This window comes from Aspergillus oryzae, chromosome 1 (assembly GCF_000184455.2).
Source record: "Aspergillus oryzae RIB40 DNA, chromosome 1".
Taxonomy (NCBI): domain Eukaryota; kingdom Fungi; phylum Ascomycota; class Eurotiomycetes; order Eurotiales; family Aspergillaceae; genus Aspergillus; species Aspergillus oryzae.
In genome coordinates, this window is record NC_036435.1 from 2,874,882 (window position 1) to 2,892,249 (window position 17,368).

At 46.0% G+C, this 17,368-nt stretch overlaps 4 protein-coding genes and 1 non-coding gene across 5 annotated transcripts; 3 read left to right on the forward strand and 2 right to left on the reverse strand.

The window, feature by feature from the left end:
• Positions 1-3,495: 3,495 nt before the first annotated feature.
• On the forward strand, positions 3,496-3,579 carry AO090005t00024. Its single transcript has one exon. It is a non-coding gene; the product is annotated as a tRNA-Lys (tRNA).
• A 1,567-nt stretch (positions 3,580-5,146) lies between these two features.
• AO090005001322 (uncharacterized protein) lies at positions 5,147-5,686 on the forward strand (the record flags this gene model as incomplete). The annotated part of the gene is made up of 1 exon (XM_003189229.2): positions 5,147-5,686. One exon carries the CDS (start codon positions 5,147-5,149, stop codon positions 5,684-5,686), a length of 540 nt encoding a protein of 179 aa, XP_003189277.2.
• A 1,975-nt stretch (positions 5,687-7,661) lies between these two features.
• Positions 7,662-8,462, reverse strand: AO090005001321 (VOC family protein; the record flags this gene model as incomplete). Its single annotated transcript, XM_001818203.1, has 1 exon — positions 7,662-8,462. One exon carries the CDS (start codon positions 8,460-8,462, stop codon positions 7,662-7,664), a length of 801 nt encoding a protein of 266 aa, XP_001818255.1.
• A 2,692-nt stretch (positions 8,463-11,154) lies between these two features.
• On the forward strand, positions 11,155-14,003 carry AO090005001320 (arabinan endo-1,5-alpha-L-arabinosidase; the record flags this gene model as incomplete). Its single annotated transcript, XM_023238095.1, has 4 exons — positions 11,155-12,127; positions 12,185-12,213; positions 12,265-12,320; positions 14,000-14,003. The coding sequence occupies 4 exons, from the start codon at positions 11,155-11,157 to the stop codon at positions 14,001-14,003; spliced, it is 1,062 nt and encodes a 353-aa protein (XP_023089311.1).
• Positions 14,004-14,422: 419 nt separating this feature from the next.
• AO090005001319 (alpha/beta hydrolase) lies at positions 14,423-15,274 on the reverse strand (the record flags this gene model as incomplete). The annotated part of the gene is made up of 1 exon (XM_001818201.3): positions 14,423-15,274. The coding sequence occupies one exon, from the start codon at positions 15,272-15,274 to the stop codon at positions 14,423-14,425; it is 852 nt and encodes a 283-aa protein (XP_001818253.3).
• Between the last annotated feature and the right edge of the window lie 2,094 nt (positions 15,275-17,368).

The following is a 17,368-nucleotide window of genomic DNA, read 5'->3' on the forward strand; positions in this document are numbered from 1 at the left end:
TTATCGCGCTGATTGCATTTAAAATGATCAATTCTGCTAGTATGTAGTTCAACGAGCTGAGCGATCCTTTAATGATACCATCCTATATCAAAATACTAGAAGAGTGGTGTTCCCGGATATGAATCCGTCTTTTCGGTTTGCCGAGGCTTCTTGTTGATTATCTATTAAGCTTATCAATCTCTGCCTCGGCCTCGGCAAAGGAAGAAGGAGCAAGGTTGAGTTTAGGTTAGTCTAGTGGCGAATCCCCCACTGCTGTCCTCTGCTGTGGTTTTATACATATGTAGGAAACTTTAGTCAACTCTAATTTTCAAACAGGACTGTGCTAGCCTTTGGTAGCAGAGTTAATCTCACGCTATAACCGTTATCCTTAGTTCTAATTGAACTAGTAAAATCAAAACATAGGGCAAAGCTACATAATATTGATCTCGCGATCGCTTTATCCAATATTAAGATCCGTACCCACTTCTGGACGTGCTAGTATTTCCAATGTTGCGGCAGATCATTGTTAGGGTTGGCTCCTCGCCTTATTCAAGGTGGCCAGTGACACACCATAACGAAGAAAGGCAGAATGTTCCAAACGGCCGTCCTCGTCGCGCTGCGATGCCTACGCAAATTTCAGAACCGCACCTGAGATACTGTCCTGGGGAGCAACTTATAACCCATTGCTTTTACCTTGGTCGGTTCCTCACAGTATCGCAGTTATGTTATTGAGTGCCTTTCCAATTTTCCGCCGTGATTCTTAGCGTAGGCCCTCAGTCGCGGGCAGCGAACTAATATCTGGGTCACAGTTTCTATTCCTCTGTACTTACACAGGTTGTCGATCTCCGAGGCTACCACTTGCCATGTATCGCAAGCCACGAGTGGCCGCAGTCTAGTTACGTCTTAAGCTCTGGTGATTAGGGTAGCCCCTCCATGTAGCGCGATATCAAGTCTTAGCCACTCTCCCTATCGAGTGTGGTTCGGGACAGTATCGAGCCCACGAGGACCCACAAACATACTTCCTCTACGGGATAAAGTGGCGAGTAACGCGAAAAAAGAACGTTTAAATTTAAAATGGAAATAGAAATTAAAAAAAAATAAAGTAGCTATAGAATTTGGTCTCCTTAGGATTTGATTTCTGCTCATACCATCTCATTTACGTGGACACGTCTGCGCTCAGGAGGCCATGGCGCGGGAATACGACACACGTCTATTCCAATACTGGCGCTGTCCGATGTGACACGCAATATTCCTCTACATAGTTAATAGATAGTTCATGTTGACCCAATCTCGGTAAGAACTATGGTCAGTGAAAGCAACCTATTCAGCGATCCACAAGTTGATAGATTTATAATTATTGATGTCGATCAATAAATAAATCCACTTTCTAGATAATAGTCTGCCGATCGCTAGGACATTATTTATTGAACTATTAAATCTATTATACTTTGTTATTATAAGGCTCGTATTTTGACTCCAGTTTAACCATATATAAAAGGCAGTACCATACCATCATGTCTCATAGTAATTATTATCCAAGTCTACTGTCTACCATAAGTTCCTGACCCAGCATATTTTCACTCCCAATCAAAATGAAGATTCAGCTTCTCCTGTCGCTTATAGCTCTTGGTTTTACCCTCGGCGAACCAATTCCTAAGCAGGCTCTATCGCAAAGACAGGCAGACGACAACAGCTCCGGCCCTAAACTTTGTGAGACTTGGGCGGAGCAGATGAAGGATTTACAGGCACAAGTAAGTGTATAGGAAGGCAACGGTGACCTCACCTTACTAAAATATGCATCAGAGATTCCAAGCAATACAGGATTACCGTAGTGGTATGACAAACTTATCAAGAGTGAACGATCTAAATATGCAGATTGCCGACCTAGCTCGACAACAGTGATTTATTATGTAACTCCTGTTACTGATACTGTAGCTAATGACTACAGACCCTCGGGTTGTCCATCAGTACCCAGTTAGGGAAAATATTCCACCCAATATTAAGACAGGCGGTGGCCTCATAGTGCCCTATTCCATTTTGCTTTGTTGCTTAGTTAGCAAAGATCTTGAATCTCCAGTATGGCGAACTTAAATCGATGGATATTAGTGAACTACTCAGAGCCTAGATAAGTACCATAAAAATAAGAAAGGCCCAGCCTATAATCCGTCTACTATATATATACCATTTTATATTCCTTAGAATATTGGCCCTTTCAACAATTCTTATATAATAGCGAATGGGCCAGTAAGTATTCACTGATTCTTCGCCGACCTTGCGTATCTCACAAAACAGATCTTGATAAGAACAACGTAAGACCCTACAGGGGAGAAGTACGGACTAGTGCTACACAATACGAGGCGACTAACCTTAGGACGAAGGAGTAGATATACAGACTATCAGAGTAGAAGAATAGGAAGGAGTCCCATATTGTGTATGGCTATACTCGAATGAATGTTGGAGGAGCAATCATGCGGTAGGAGAATCCTCCATAAATTATCGACTCAAGCCATCCGTGGGAAGGAAACACCAAATTAACGATTTGCCACGATTATATGACGTAAGGACCTGTAGTCTTAATAAGTGATCAAAGATAGGGTTCGTCGTGACGAGCTAAACAGGACATTTCATGGGAGGATATTATGTGTTGATATGGAAGCAGCAGGCCTGCTGTACAACTTTCCGTGCATTGTGATACGAGGAATCTGTGATTAGGCCGACTCAACCAAGAATGATGACTGGCATGATTATGCCGCAATCTTGGTTGCTGCTTCAGGGCGCTGCTGGAAACCGGTCAATTTAATCCGAGCTCCACGGATACACACAGTCAATTTTTGCTCTGGCTATCGATTGATATGTGCCACGTTGACATAGCTCGATTACTATTCACCACAGAAGGCATTGAGTTGGACTGTCCAAACAGACACGGCCAAACACCACTGGGATGGGTCTGTGAATAAGGAGAAGGAAAGCTCGTGAGTTGGGTATTGAGCCACGAAGGTATACGAATCAACTCCAGTGACAAAAGCGGCCGAATACCAGTTCACCAGGGGCCAGAAATGGACACTATCGCGTTGTCACGTTATTACTTGTCGAGGGCGGCTTTGACCTCAATGCCAAAGATGTATTCGGTGAGACACCTCTCTCACTTGCCGCGAAAGATGACCATGGCCAGGGAGTACGCATCTTGCTCAAACAAAGAGATATCAATCAAGTGATCGAGGACGAAAATAAAATTTTGGAGCTCGCTGTGCAAAACGGCCATGTCAATGTTGTGCAATTGCTTCTTCAAGACAAAGGAGTCATCAATGCGTATCAGATTGGAGAGAAAGCAGTGCGCCTCGCATGGGCGACAGCGGACACGACCCCAGCCATCCTTGAGGTGGTATATAACTCAGCTCTCTGAGAGATGTGGACCATGGTCTAGCTACATCAATTGGTGAAATATATATCACATGTTTGCGTTCTGCTACCTGGAAAGGCCTTATTTAGCTATTTATCTCGCATTAAAATAACTGAGCCCGATTAGCTCAGTCGGTAGAGCGTGAGACTTTTAGGTTTCCTGCCATCTCAATGTCAGGGGTTCGAGCCCCCTATCGGGCGACATTTTTTGTGCATCAACATTATTTTTTGTATAAAAATAATGTTTGTTATACCAGTAGTCAAGTTTCAAATCATCAGTATCTCTAGTATTTCTTGGATCAATAATGTCGATAAAGATAGTTATTGAGACAATTTCATTGTCTGCCTGGATGAACAATTTACATACATGGCCTCGTTCTGGGGCATCTCTTGAGTCATCCCTCTCAACCCTGAATAACAATACATTCCAGAAGCCCATAAGCGCCATAATCCGGCAATGGTAGTGACTAACATGTATAGCACGTAACGAAAACACTGCTTGCCGTCAACGACTTATTGAGTAGACACAACCTCCACTCAGTTAGCGTCCCCGCTGGGTCCAGTGTCCTTATCTGGAACTGTAACTTACTGCAGGATGTGCTTGGGAACTTCCTTGTCTGTGATGTCGTCCTCCCACAATGACCACACGGTCGCGGTACTCCTCAGGGACTGTGTTGCTCACACTGAACCAATTGTTGCCTATTTCGATTAAAACGGGTTCCAACGTGATATTGCACGCGGAAGGAGGATGATTCTGTTCTGTCCGGCAAAGACGAGACCAATATTGGCCACGTAGAATGGGGCTACCCAATATACATCTGTTATTGATGGTTACCTACCCCCCGAACGATTCCGCAGTATTTATTGCCCTTTTTGGTAATGGTCATATGGAAGCACACTGAGGTGCATCCGTGACACTTGCCAGAGGCGAAGGAACAATTAGTTGATCGGCAGCATATTTCTTGGGATGTTGACCCTACAGGCCCAACCGGTCCTGCGCAACCTGGCCCGTCGCCTACCGACCCGCATTCCTCCTCCATAAGCTGTCATTTACGATATCGCGGTGCTTAGACTGAGAATAATCTCCAGTATTCAGTCGACCTTACAGGCCCGATGATCTCAACGCCTTCAGATGTCGTGTCGCAACAAAAGCTTTCAATAACCTCGGGATGGGTATTTGATCAGCTGCGCCAACAAGGAAGTACCAAAGCATTGGATTGAAGAACGTAGTAAACTATGGTCAACACTTTTCTAACCTGCATTTGGATTGGACAAATCATTCATTTACACACTCAATCATTGATATTATGTTGAACCGGGGGTATTGCTTTTGGTTTTAGTTCTAATGCTTTTATTTGTCATCTAGCCTCTTGATCCCACATGCTACGTTTCCATCAATGTTAAACGGTGTTCTATCAGGAATTTGATAGGCAATGAATCAACCTATCCACTGCACTTGTCACCTCCTCGCCAATCCAACGTTGAATTCCACGAAACCAAAATCACTGCAACAAACCTTTATAGGTGAGTCCGGTTCATAATTACTAATCCCCTCTTCCCCTTGCGATACGTCACGGATCATCATATAAAAGCCACGCATACATGCATTGGTCACATCATTCTGTGAACCCACGTTGTCTTGAAGGCAAAGTCCTGGCGGTTCACACTAGCCAAGTCATGTTTCTCCTCCATCAGATTTGATAACCCATCTATCTAGTAGCAGCTCGACTCACCCCGTACAGTGAGATTCTCACCTTCCCAATACAATATGGCCAACGAACTGCTCATCACCATCAACGATCTTGGAAACGTTGCGTGCCGTAACGTTGAAGCCGTCAATTCAGCCGCCACAGAGGTCCCACTAGATCATATCCGAAAGATCCTGTCGACGTATGTCTTCGTCTTTCAAGATCCCAATGAGCTAAAGAAAATGTTCGAGAATACCACGCCGGAGAATGTGGAGATACGCAATGGGATGCGCAAACTACGTCTCAAGATCCTGCGTCCCGTTCCGTATGAATTGTTGACTCTGGATGAAAGGCACGGCTGTATGAAAGGGCCGAACATGTCTGCACTCGAACAAAGTTGGAGAACTGCCTGTAAGGCTATTCCCAAGAACCACAGCATCGAGGAAATCATTTTCGATATGTCCTACGATCAGCAAATTGAACTCATCCATATAAGTTGGTTGCTGCAGAATATCAGCACTACTATGAGTCTCAAGGCGAGAGGGCCTTTCCACTGTCAGGTTCAGGGTTGTAAGAGCGATAGGAAAGCATTCTTAGAAAAAAGTCTTGTCGGAGTTTGAGGTTTTCGTAACTATGGCACCGATTCCAGGACTTCAGCGGTTGATCTATATTCCCGGTTCATTGCTGTGCCGGCTTTTTGGTGCAAGGAGATCTGGGGGTCTATGAAGATAGTACCAAAATAAGTTTGAAGCACATTATACAGGAATACCATCCTAGTCTCTTTGACCTAAAGTTCATAAGATCAGCGATTCCTCGCCCCACCGGGCGTCAGCGTGAGAATGAGGCGGAGTTCGGCCCCAAGGCATCCTTCTGGGCCCCGCTGCCAATTTTTGTTCTTGGCCACCCTCATTTATCATGGTTTTTATAACCTCGTGGTCTATTTGTGAAATCATAGAACAGTATCATCATTCTTTTGACCCGTCATGGCTTCCACTATCCCAACTGAGGCCTGCGAGCCCACCATCAGTAAAACCTTACCACGCGATGGCCTGGCCGTGACCGCGTGCGAGATGGGCACTAAGTACTTTGTGATCGCAAAGGAGGTTGCACTCTACCTATTCAATTTTGCCGATAATTCCCTAATTACGCTGCAAGAGAGAGGGAATATCACTTGGTCTCTCGCGTTACATGAAGATAAGAATCTCTTAGTAACGGGTGGAACAGAGGGGGTGGTCCGGATATGGAATATACAGACGAAGTGACTAGCTCCGTGTCGAGCTTCACAGATAAAGATCGCTAATGTTGTCTAGGTCAGTCATTCGCTCACTGAAGGGTCATACCGCAACTGTCCGCAGCCTCCTGATAGTGGATGATACCACGCTCATCTCCGGTAGTCGCGACTCGACCATCTGCATCTGGGACTTGGACTCTGATGCAACTGATCCAAAATTGGTTCTGAAAGGGCACGCGAAAACAGTACGATGTCTTAAGGTGCACGGCGGAGTTCTTGTTTCAGCAGGTTATGACGGGGAATCGCGGGTTTGGGATATCTACACCGGACAATGTCTCCATGTGCTCAAAGGACATACAGGGACACTGTTTGCTTTATGCTTTGATGGGTCTCGGATCGTTACAGGCAGTTTGGATTCGACTATCCGCGTTTGGGATCCACGCTCAGGGTTTGTTGTCTCGTTGTTTATTAGCCGGCGTGATAGTGAACTAACAAGGGATCCAGGGCTTGTCTGGGAGTTCTTTCGGGCCACAGCGGGGCTGTCACCCGGTTATTCTTACAGGGGGATACTCTCATCTCTGCTGATAATGCTGGAACGGTGAAGGTGTGGTCTTTAAGTAATGCTTCGGGTCGGACTATCGCCGAAGAGAAAGCCGGGAGTGTCATTTCGTTGGCGGCAGATGGTGAAAATATCCTCGTTGGCAACACGAATGGTTCAGTGTCTTTAGTCCCTCATGAATCCGGCACAAGTAGGACACTTGTGGCCGGAGCAGATGCTGTCTGGAGTGTGGGATTCAAACCGTCCAATCGCCCCTTGGCGGTTTACCTTAAAGGGGGAGACACCCAACTGGCCATCTTTTAAGATACTGCAGCGACAGGATATCTTGTAACCCATGGCAGGCCATTACCTGTCTAGATGGCTGTGACCTTGCTTAACTGGCCTCGATGGAAGCCAGATATGGGTGCGTGGAATCAAAGGCTGCGATGATAAATTGGGCATCGACGGGCGCTAGGCTTGCGCTGCGGATATGGAACTGGTCTATCTTTGACATGACGAGTCGCTTGAGATGTCTTGGCTGGTAGAGTGTAAAATCTAAATTGCTTGCAAGAGGTAGTATCTTAGGGCAGATTAAGTCCCCGCCCTATGTGTGTAGGATTGATGGGCCACAAAAAGCTTAAGGAACCAGTTGCATTTATGTATGTAGTAATAATATCTACACTAATGAACTTGTCCGTGTTATATTACCGATTACCGTTCTTGTCTCGGAATTATGTAATTTCTCCTGAACAACTTTGAAAGAAATTTATAAATCTAGCAGTTCAGACAGTCCATTCCCAGGGCTAAATACAGATGACGAATATATCTACTCTGACTCAACTGCAACTATAAGCCCGGGCAAAAGTTCAACTTGGCCTGGCTTTTCTCCATGAAAAGTAAGTCTGATCGCGGCTTCCACCTCGTTCGCAGATAGGGAAATGGTATGTCTCCCAGCTCCCAATCCCGAGGGAACCTCATAATGCCAGTTTCGGGGCTCTAACCCCGCCGAACCTTCAGGAGTGTAAATCGCATCGTACACAGTTGAGAAACCAGAAAGCTGTGCCTCCGGAACAGACACTGAGAGCGAGGATATACCTAACACCCCACTAGGATGCCGGGTCAGATCAGACTGCTCCTGGTAGGGCACTCGCAAGTGCCGGGGGGTTCTATCGAGGCACCAAAATGGCAGATGGCCAGGGGTGATTGCATTGCCATGTGCGTCTCTCGCAGCACTGATTGCCCATTCCAAATTGACTCCGTCTTCCCTCTTTCGACCTCCGGCAATTGGATCTTGATAGGAAAAGCCGGCGTTTGAGTCGAGAACTCGTTGTTGGACCGCTGCGAAGTCACTTTCGCTCGGCAATGTGAGAGCCCAGTCAATGATCGTGTTTTCCTTTAGGTTTCCCCAGCGATGCTTCCTGCGTTGCTCGGGATCGGCGTCTTTGGCAAAGGCAATGAATTCAAGGTAGACTCCATCTGGGAGGAGAATTAATTTATTCGAGGTCAGTCCATCGGCATGGGTCCCGCCTGGGGCGATAACGAAGTGATCTTGGAGGTGGTCGGATAGGGTCAGGAGAGCATCATGAGAGATGAGGATGACAATGTGATCGAGATTTGGACGAGACATTGTTTGCTTGAAGAGACAGGTGGACGGCAATTAGGAATGGGAACCTATTTGGTGAATTCCTAGAAACTGGGAATGTTGGATAAATATAGGAAAGAAATGAGGGGAGAGTATTTCTATCTCGGGATGAATTTACCATTCCCCGCAGCTATTATGTGATCGTATTGCTATTCCCCTCTTAGTCTAGAACACAACCCCGCGGTACCCTAAAATAGCCCACAATATTCTGTGAGTTCGTCAGTATATAGATTTGATCAACTGTTTTGGTATCTAAAGGACCGCAATGATGCTCAGGCGTTGCCCGTTTAATTTCTTAATGCGGGTGAATTACTGGTGTGTGCAGTAGGGCGGTCGTGCATATGCCGTCAAGGTAGTCCCATCCTCCTTTTGCCGTTATATCGAGGGGTTAAACTAGATTCATATACCATTTGCAAGAATTAGTTTCCTAATCTATCTAATTGTTTTGAGCTTTTCATTTCCTACATTGTCAGTAAAGGTCTACGCTGTGACCGGGCAGCTTGAAAGTTGTGGGCCATACGTCTTCTACCTGTCTCAACGTTGGACAGAAGGCTATCATCGGAAAGCCCCATAGATCTGTAAAAGAGACAAGAGACACACTTGGCTGGGGAACTAGGCTGTAGAGTATATAGGAAAGCCAATATATACAATACGTACATTTATCTTTGAAACTGCCAAGACTTATGTTGTAGAAGCACAAACTGCTTAAATAGAGGAAGATAGGGTTAGTCTACGTGTTCTCTTTGGCTCATTTGTCCTACTCACTGCACTTTATTAGAGATAGTCGCACTGAGCTCCAGGTTAGTATACGCAGGAGTATTTGGCACTACCACCACCAGCACATTATGGCACTGTTGGATGGGAAATTAGGATGGATAAGCGGTCCACAGATGGCTTCTTGGCTAAACCCATCTCAGATCATTCCGGCAACGAGAGCAGATCGGCATTGAGAATATAATGGTAATTATGAAGACTACAATTTCCTAAACAATAAAATATACTAGGTTTCCTGATAGAAGGAGAAGTAACTGGACTTTATATCTATCCCCAAGGTCCCAACCAAGCACCAGAAACCATCTACCGCCAACACTCAACACTTTTGTGGACCACTAGACCCTGAATCGAAAGTATATTCCTTGTCTGAAAGGGTCTCCTGTAATATACTGTATCCGCTCTTCATTCCATTTTCCAATTCAGTGTCTCTGTTCAAGTTGAGTTTCACGATTAAGGAGTCTGTCTACTATGCCCAATGGATTAGGACTCAGGATTAGATGGTAGTAGAAGACGCAATATCCTTACCACCGTTGACAGAAGAACGGCGCCGATTTCGGTAGAGATTGATGGTGACCCAAATCCACGCCGACACAAACAAACCCTGAGTGGTATGAACAAAGGCCTGGGGTTGCGCCAAAGACAGGTATAGGGGTACGCAGATGATTACCGTACAGATTACATATTCAAGCCAGATGATCTCCATTGTTGGCAAAGAGTCAAGCTGCGCGTATATATCGTAGATAATTGCTGTGTTCAAATAGAGAGCGAGGGGGTGAATAGTAAATCCACTCGAGAGACAGGGTTGGTCTACTTTACCAGGGCCTCATGCTTTCCTTTTATGGAACGCATTCAGGATGGGGATAATGGATCGTTCCCATAGATACGGAACTTCCCATAAGCAAGGCTATTATCCAGACAATGGGTGCCTTGGATCGGAATTGTGTTTCCATTCTTTGTTTCAAGGCCTGCTCCGATGATGAACCATGGTACCAGAATTCCTCGAATGAAACAAAGTGCGGAGGAGATCCCCCACGCTTTGTATAGGAAAATGCCACAATCTGACGGCTTTCTGCCACCAATTTCGAGTTCGCAGCATAATTTGGAAGAATATAACTTGAATTTGAACCATAGTATAACAACGTCATAACCTATCGGTGCTTATATAACCATAAACGGTTGGCGTGTCACGTGCATGTCCCGTGAGAGATGTTGACCTCCTCATTTGCTGTAGCTCAGGATGGATGACTAGACGTAGAACTCTTCATCTCAGTCGAATATCCACGTATCTGCAATACAAAGTTTCTGCAAGGGTCGAAACCTTCTACCAGGCAACATGATCCCAACCGGGAGGATTGTTATGCAGATCCCACCTAGGGTTTATCTAATCATCCCGACAATTTCCCTCAGGGCATGTGGAGACAACGATTGGCCGTCAGTTCGTGGCCCTTCCAGACCCGTGAAAAGCTTGGTAGAAGCTAATTCGCAGTTATAAATATCCGTCCATCACGCTGGAAGGGGCCCTTGTTGACTTCTGCGTCTCCTCACAAGGCGTCTTTTGTCACACGCACTTGAAACGTCGATCCAATTTCCCTTTGATTTTTACTTTTCCCCTGTCCCGCGATGTGCACTGCCACGCGTCGTGACTTTTTTTGCACTCAATAGTGCTGTGACGAGACCCTTGCGTTGATTTGGGTGGGTCTCCGAAGATCGTGGCTGCCTATCGGTCTGGGGGCCAAGCTTTGGAACATCTCGAGCAGGCAGTGTCAATTGTTGAAACTTGAAAGTCTTTTGGCGGCTCCTTATTGTCCAACTCTCCCCGCGTCTCCGCGACCACACCTGCTATCTTCGCCCACTCTTCAATTGACACCTATCTTAGCCTTCAACTCAGCTGGAGCAACCACAAATGCTTCGCAATTATATCATATCTTTAGCCTGCCTGCTGGGCATGGTGCAGGCGGCACCCTCGGATAACTCTAAACCCGCTCACCCCCCTAATGTTTTTTCAAAAACGGAAAAGTTTCCCTTGCCAAATCAAGGCCACCTGAACGTCCATGACCCCAATATCTTGCAGCACGACAATAATTTCTACCTATTCAAAGGAGGGATCCAAGTCCCCATATTTAGATCATCTAACCTGTCAGGGCCCTGGACAGAGATTGGCACAGTCCTAGACGGTCCCACAATCATTGAGAAACAAAACCGGACGCGTCCCTGGGCTCCAACGACGGTGGAATGGAAAGGGAAATTCTATTGTTTCTATACCGTCAGCAAGGATGGAGTTCGCAATAGTGCTATCGGCGTTGCAAGTACAGACTCGATCGAAAATGGCTCTTGGACAGACCATGGGGGTCTGATCTATACTGAAAAAGGGCCGTTAGCCCATATTTGGCCATATACGGTATCCAATGCCATTGATGCCTCGTTTATAGTAGACCAGCAAACGCAACAGCCGTACCTGCTATATGGGAGTTACTGGCATGGCATTTTCCAAGTGCCCCTTGCCGATGACTTATTGTCCGTCAAGAACCCCGAGAAGCCAGATGCGAAGAATTTGGTATATTTACCAGACGGAATGCCAAAACCGGATGAAGGGTCTTTCATGAGCTACAAGGATCCCTATTATTATGTGTGGTTTAGTCATGGGAAATGCTGTCATTTTAACAAAGGTTTCCCATCTATGGGTCAGGAGTACAGTATCCGTGTCGGAAGGTCGAAGGATGTGCGAGGTCCGTTTGTGGACAAGCACGGAAAGGACCTGGCGGAGGGAGGCGGCACCACAGTCTACGACTCGAACCATGGAATAGTCTATGCTCCTGGTGGAATTGGGGTGCTGCCTGCCACTACCACGGATCCAGACATTTTGTATTATCATTATCGTATGTTCCCCGACATTGTTTTCTATTAATGACCTGGCTAACATTCCACCTTCGCAGTTAACACAAGTGTCGGATTCTTGCATGGCGTGAGTGCATAGTGAATGATCAACATAGAGCCACTAATAACGACTGTCTAGGATGCCTTACTGGGTTGGAACTATCTCGACTACGAGGATGGCTGGCCTGTAGCAAGGTTCGTTCCCGGCATCCTGAAAGTGGGCCTCATACTGATAATTCTCTGGCAGAGGATCGAAGAACTTTGCGTCAACTGTTCACCCGAACTACAGCTTCACCGTGCTCGTCATATTGTGTATGTGTTGCTTGGCTTTGATTTTACTTCCAGCTCGCTTTACAGGTCAGAAACTCATCTTACTATCTGTATTCTTAGTTGCGACAGGTTTTCTGTGGCTTCACGGGTGATATTACGTTGTTGGATTTGATGATTGTCTGATTTCCTATTATACCCCTTCCGTGTACAAAAGATCAGTCGTCTTGGGATGAGATGCAGATATATGTAGAGATAGCTGTCCGGTCTCGTGTACAGGCCATGTTTCGCAAGTGCCGCTGGACGGCACGCGTGTACACATATTTATAGACTACACTTTGTATATGAGCATCATGGACTTTAACGTTTCCAGTTTTAAATCCAGCTAATTCACTAAAATAAGCAACTTATGGATCCCAGCCACCGTCCACCTGAAGAACCGTACCAGTGGTAAACGAGGCTGCGTCACTGAGTAGGAACAACACCGACTGAGCAACTTCGTCCGCCGTCCCAGTGCGAGGAATAATCGTCGGGGGCTGAGTATAACCACCTTGAATAACAATAGACTTGTCCAGCAACGGTGTCTGAATAGATCCCCTAAAAGAACATTAGCACGTCCCAAACTATCCTACCAAAAAGAGACAACACTCACGGCGCAACAGCATTAACCCTGATCTCCGGACCAACCTCCTTCGCGACACTCTTCGTCAACCCAACAACCCCATGTTTCGACGCCGAATAAGCAACATGCAATCCAAATCCCCTCACCCCCTGTATACTCGTCGCATTGACAATACTCCCCTTCCCCGAAGTCGCAGAAATACTCCTCACCTGCGCCCGCACACAATACATCGTCCCCGTCAAATTCACCCTCAACAACCGATCCCACTCCTCATCATCTTGCTCCGTCAATCTCCCTGTTCCATGTTTCTTCCCGATCATCCCCGCCATATTAGCAGCACCATCTAGTCGCCCGAAGTGCTGAACAGTAGCCTCAATCCATGCATCCACGGACGCCGAAGACCCCACGTCAACCTTTGTGGTGAGGACATTCTCGGCGTCAGAATTGAGTTGCGCAAAGGCGGATGAAAGGGCCGCTTCGTCGATGTCGGCTAAGGAGAGGCGTGCGCCGTAGCTGTAGAGTTGTTTTGCGACGGCGAGACCAATACCTGCTAGGCCGGTTACGGCGTAGACTTTTCCTTTTACTGAGTCCATTGCTTTGGTTTTACCTTCTGGGAGTGCTGGGATGGAGGAAGAGGGGATGTTGCTTTGCATAGGTGGGGTTGCTTTGGGGATCTTCGAGAGGGGTAAACTCGGTCGGAGATACTCCGAATACTCTGTATTCAGTTGATTTTGCCAGAATGCGGGTAAATTGCGGTGGTTCTGTGGTTCGTTGTACTGATTTCTTGTGTTTTTTTGGTGTTCATAACCTTGATTTTGCTGGTTTAGGGTTATATGAAGTCAATTTTGGGGTTGTTTGTCCATGCACTGTTTCTTGAATAAAGTGCGGTATCACGTCTTGTCTTCTGGAAGATTAAATCTAGATATCAGCCATATGACTATATACTTTCCGAGTACTAGCCATGGAAGAAAAACTTTCTGAGTAGTTAACATCATGCTACAAGAGTGACTCGCCTCGTTCCTGCAGCCGTGTGTTGCGGGCGAGCATTGCATTGCATATTATGCATGTAATCCAATACTCTGTTGCATGAGACGTATCGCCTGCATTTCCTGTAATAACGTGGGGGTGATATCAAGAGAATAACAGTGATATTTAATTCGTAGATGGTTCAAAACGTGGCTATTTCTACGTCCATACAATCAGTAGCTAGGGCTAACCGCTCTGTTTCCAGATCACGGTTCAATTCAGATAGTGTTGAAAAAGATTGCTATTCATACAGAGCTAGCTCCTTGTTGTTGAATATCGTACAGACTTAGGATATCCTCTACGGAACGATTCTTGACGAAAACAATATATTGGAAACAAATCGATAGCCTTGACTTGAATTTGAATATATACTGTAAGCATATCATATCCGAGTCATAGCTACAATTTCTTCCACCTTTTCCCTGGGCACCTGACAACCCAGAAGCCATCCAAAATGCCAGACAGTATCCTCTTGAGACTTGATTGACTGCTTCAAATGTGGCCATAAATTAAAATGACCGTGTGGCATGCCAGGATAAGCATCCAACTTCACCTCAACGCCATTGTCCTCCAGAACCTTTGCATACACAATGCCGTCATCGCGGAGAATATCCAGCCCTGCGACCTGAACATACGTTCGTGGGATGGCAGAGAATGGTACTATCGAGCAAAAGGGCGAAAAGTCCTCGGACAAGAAATCCTGCTGGTAGAGAGCCTCATATCCTCCAATCGACTTCGAATCCAGACCGGGATTTCCAGGAGCATTTCCATTTTGCCCACGAGATACCCAAAGGTGCTTGTATTTCTCCGGCACAGTCTCCTGGCTCATACATACTGGGATACTAGCCAAAACACCCGTGATAGGCGGAGACAGCTTCTCTTTCACTGCACGATGTGCTGTGACAATGGAAAGGTTTCCGCCTGCTGATCCACCGCCGATGACAAATCCTTTCGTTAGGTCTGCATCAAGCGCCGACTCGTTGGCAGCGATCCACTGCACACTGTCCCATATGTCATTCGGGGCTGTCGGGAATTTGTGCTCCGGTGCTAGGCGATATGAGGGTTGAACCACAGTAGCACCATACAAAGCTGCGACCGTGCGGGCCCAGATAATCGATTGTATGTTTGTGCCCATCACAAAAGCTCCGCCGAATATAAGAACGACCACGGGATTTGCCCCAGTCGAGTTGCCTGGCTTGGTAATGTGAAGATTGCTCTGGTATCCATCACGCATTGTGATATCGATCACGGTTTCCTGGGTGTCGAATCTTGGACAGGAATCGTATGCTGTCTTCTCCATTGCTAACACTAATTGGCGCAGTTCCTCAATCGGTGATGAAAAGTCTATTGAAGGGGGTGGGCTGTGCTGAAGAACCTATTTTGATAATCAGATGATATTCATGAAAGCATTGCGGGTCACTTGCTTCTTCGAGCTCGGGGTCGACGATGCCTAACTTGAGGACATCCTCTTTCGTTTTATATTGATCCATTTCTGTACTTGTATGGCTTTGGCTTGTAGTGTCGATGGTGGGGCTCATTCAATTGAGGTGGATATGAAGCCGAACTATGTAAATCTTTTCGAATTTATGCGGCAGGGTCTTTTATCTGATGTGTTGGACTGAGAAGTTATTTCATTTGACTACCTAGACACATCCCCTTTATAGAGTAACTTCCAGTGCTATTCCTGGTTGGTGGGTTGACTAGGCTGGTTCTGTATACAAAATGGCCCATGCAGGATCATCGTGACAGTAAATGAGTCATGATCCGCCACGTTGATTGGCGCAAATGATGAAGCGATGGTCTTGGCATTGAGGTAAGGCGATCAATCGAGGAGTGAAGGTGTAAGTATGCATATACCCCCTGGGGCTTCTGGACTGTTCTTAGAGAAGATCTCAAGGTGGAGGGCGTATGAAGGTAGATGTTGTATATTTGATAGACAATTCATTTAAACTAATAATTTAATTTAGTTAGTAGATTCGGTACTTTCCCAACCAGACCCGAAGACAGCGGGTTCGGCCCGGGCTCGGGTGGGGTATTGCGGGGATTCATCCCGATTTGATCCACTTTAATGCAGACATATCACTAGTCAGCTTCTATTACGACACTACTATGACGGCGTCGAAGGTTCCATGAGATTTCCACTGTCTACAACAGACTGAATATTCATACTAGTGAGACTTAGTGTCATAAAGGACATAATAGACCCAGAAAATTCCATATATGCCAAAAATGAGGTGACGGGCACTTTGGTAGGAGTTGAGAAAAGCAATGGTATTTTTTCAGCATCGCCATTGTTGAATGCTTGCTGAGGATTGCATTGAATATATATGAGGTCGAATATTGTATATACCACTTATTTCTTGGGTGATGTAGTACTGATTTACGCAAACCATTTCTCGTAACCGTAACAACCAAAACCACGATCGTGCAGCGTGCCACAACCAGAGCAGGTAATGTAATGCTTCGGGCTGTTTTCCTTTGCTCCATTCTGTAGAATATCCAGCATATAGGTGCGACCGTGAATACCACGGTCCAGCGCGCTATGGACAGGATCATCAAGACCTGAATGCTTGCCGCAGGAAGTGCAACGGCTCTCTCACGCATGATCACATTTCCACCACGGGGTATGGTGAACTCTGCAGCTTGTTAGTGAAACTTCAGGCGTGCTTTTTCATTGATCGAGATCTGACATACCATCGATATCAAGCAAACCGGCAATATGGGCTCGCTCCTGGCTGGTCATGATCCAGCGGTATCCATTGGTGCCATTTTGATGGGCATAATCTCAGAGGTAATGGCGGCTTCGAATTGCACATTGAGAGTATTGTGTATGTACGAGCTCGGAGTAGCAGGTGAGCGGTGTATTTTCTCAAGAGTAATATGCCAGAATAGTGTTCCACATACAGTGATCGGGGTAGGCGGATCTGTTATATTCTGCTTATGATAGCTAGACGACTGTCATATCGTCATTCCCAAACCCTATAGTAGTCTAGACCTTATATTTTGTAAACTGATGCATAGCAATTTGCACTGTTGCTATCGCTATATGACATCAACACTCAGTAGGGTTGATAAGAGTTTCGGCTGACCGGCCTAGAGTTGTCCATCTCAAAATACTCAAGTCGATTGATAACTTGGGAGCCCAAACCAGAGAAGAGTTAATGTTTTTCGGGTAAGGCATTTTTCTTTATAGCTAACTAGCCTATCCGCGTTGTGACATAATACTAGGGCTCCCAGAAATACTCGGGGTCCTACGCTTAATAGCATAAAGTGAGACGTTCATCCACTGAATTTGGGCTCATAGAAGCCGGATAATCGATGGGACTGA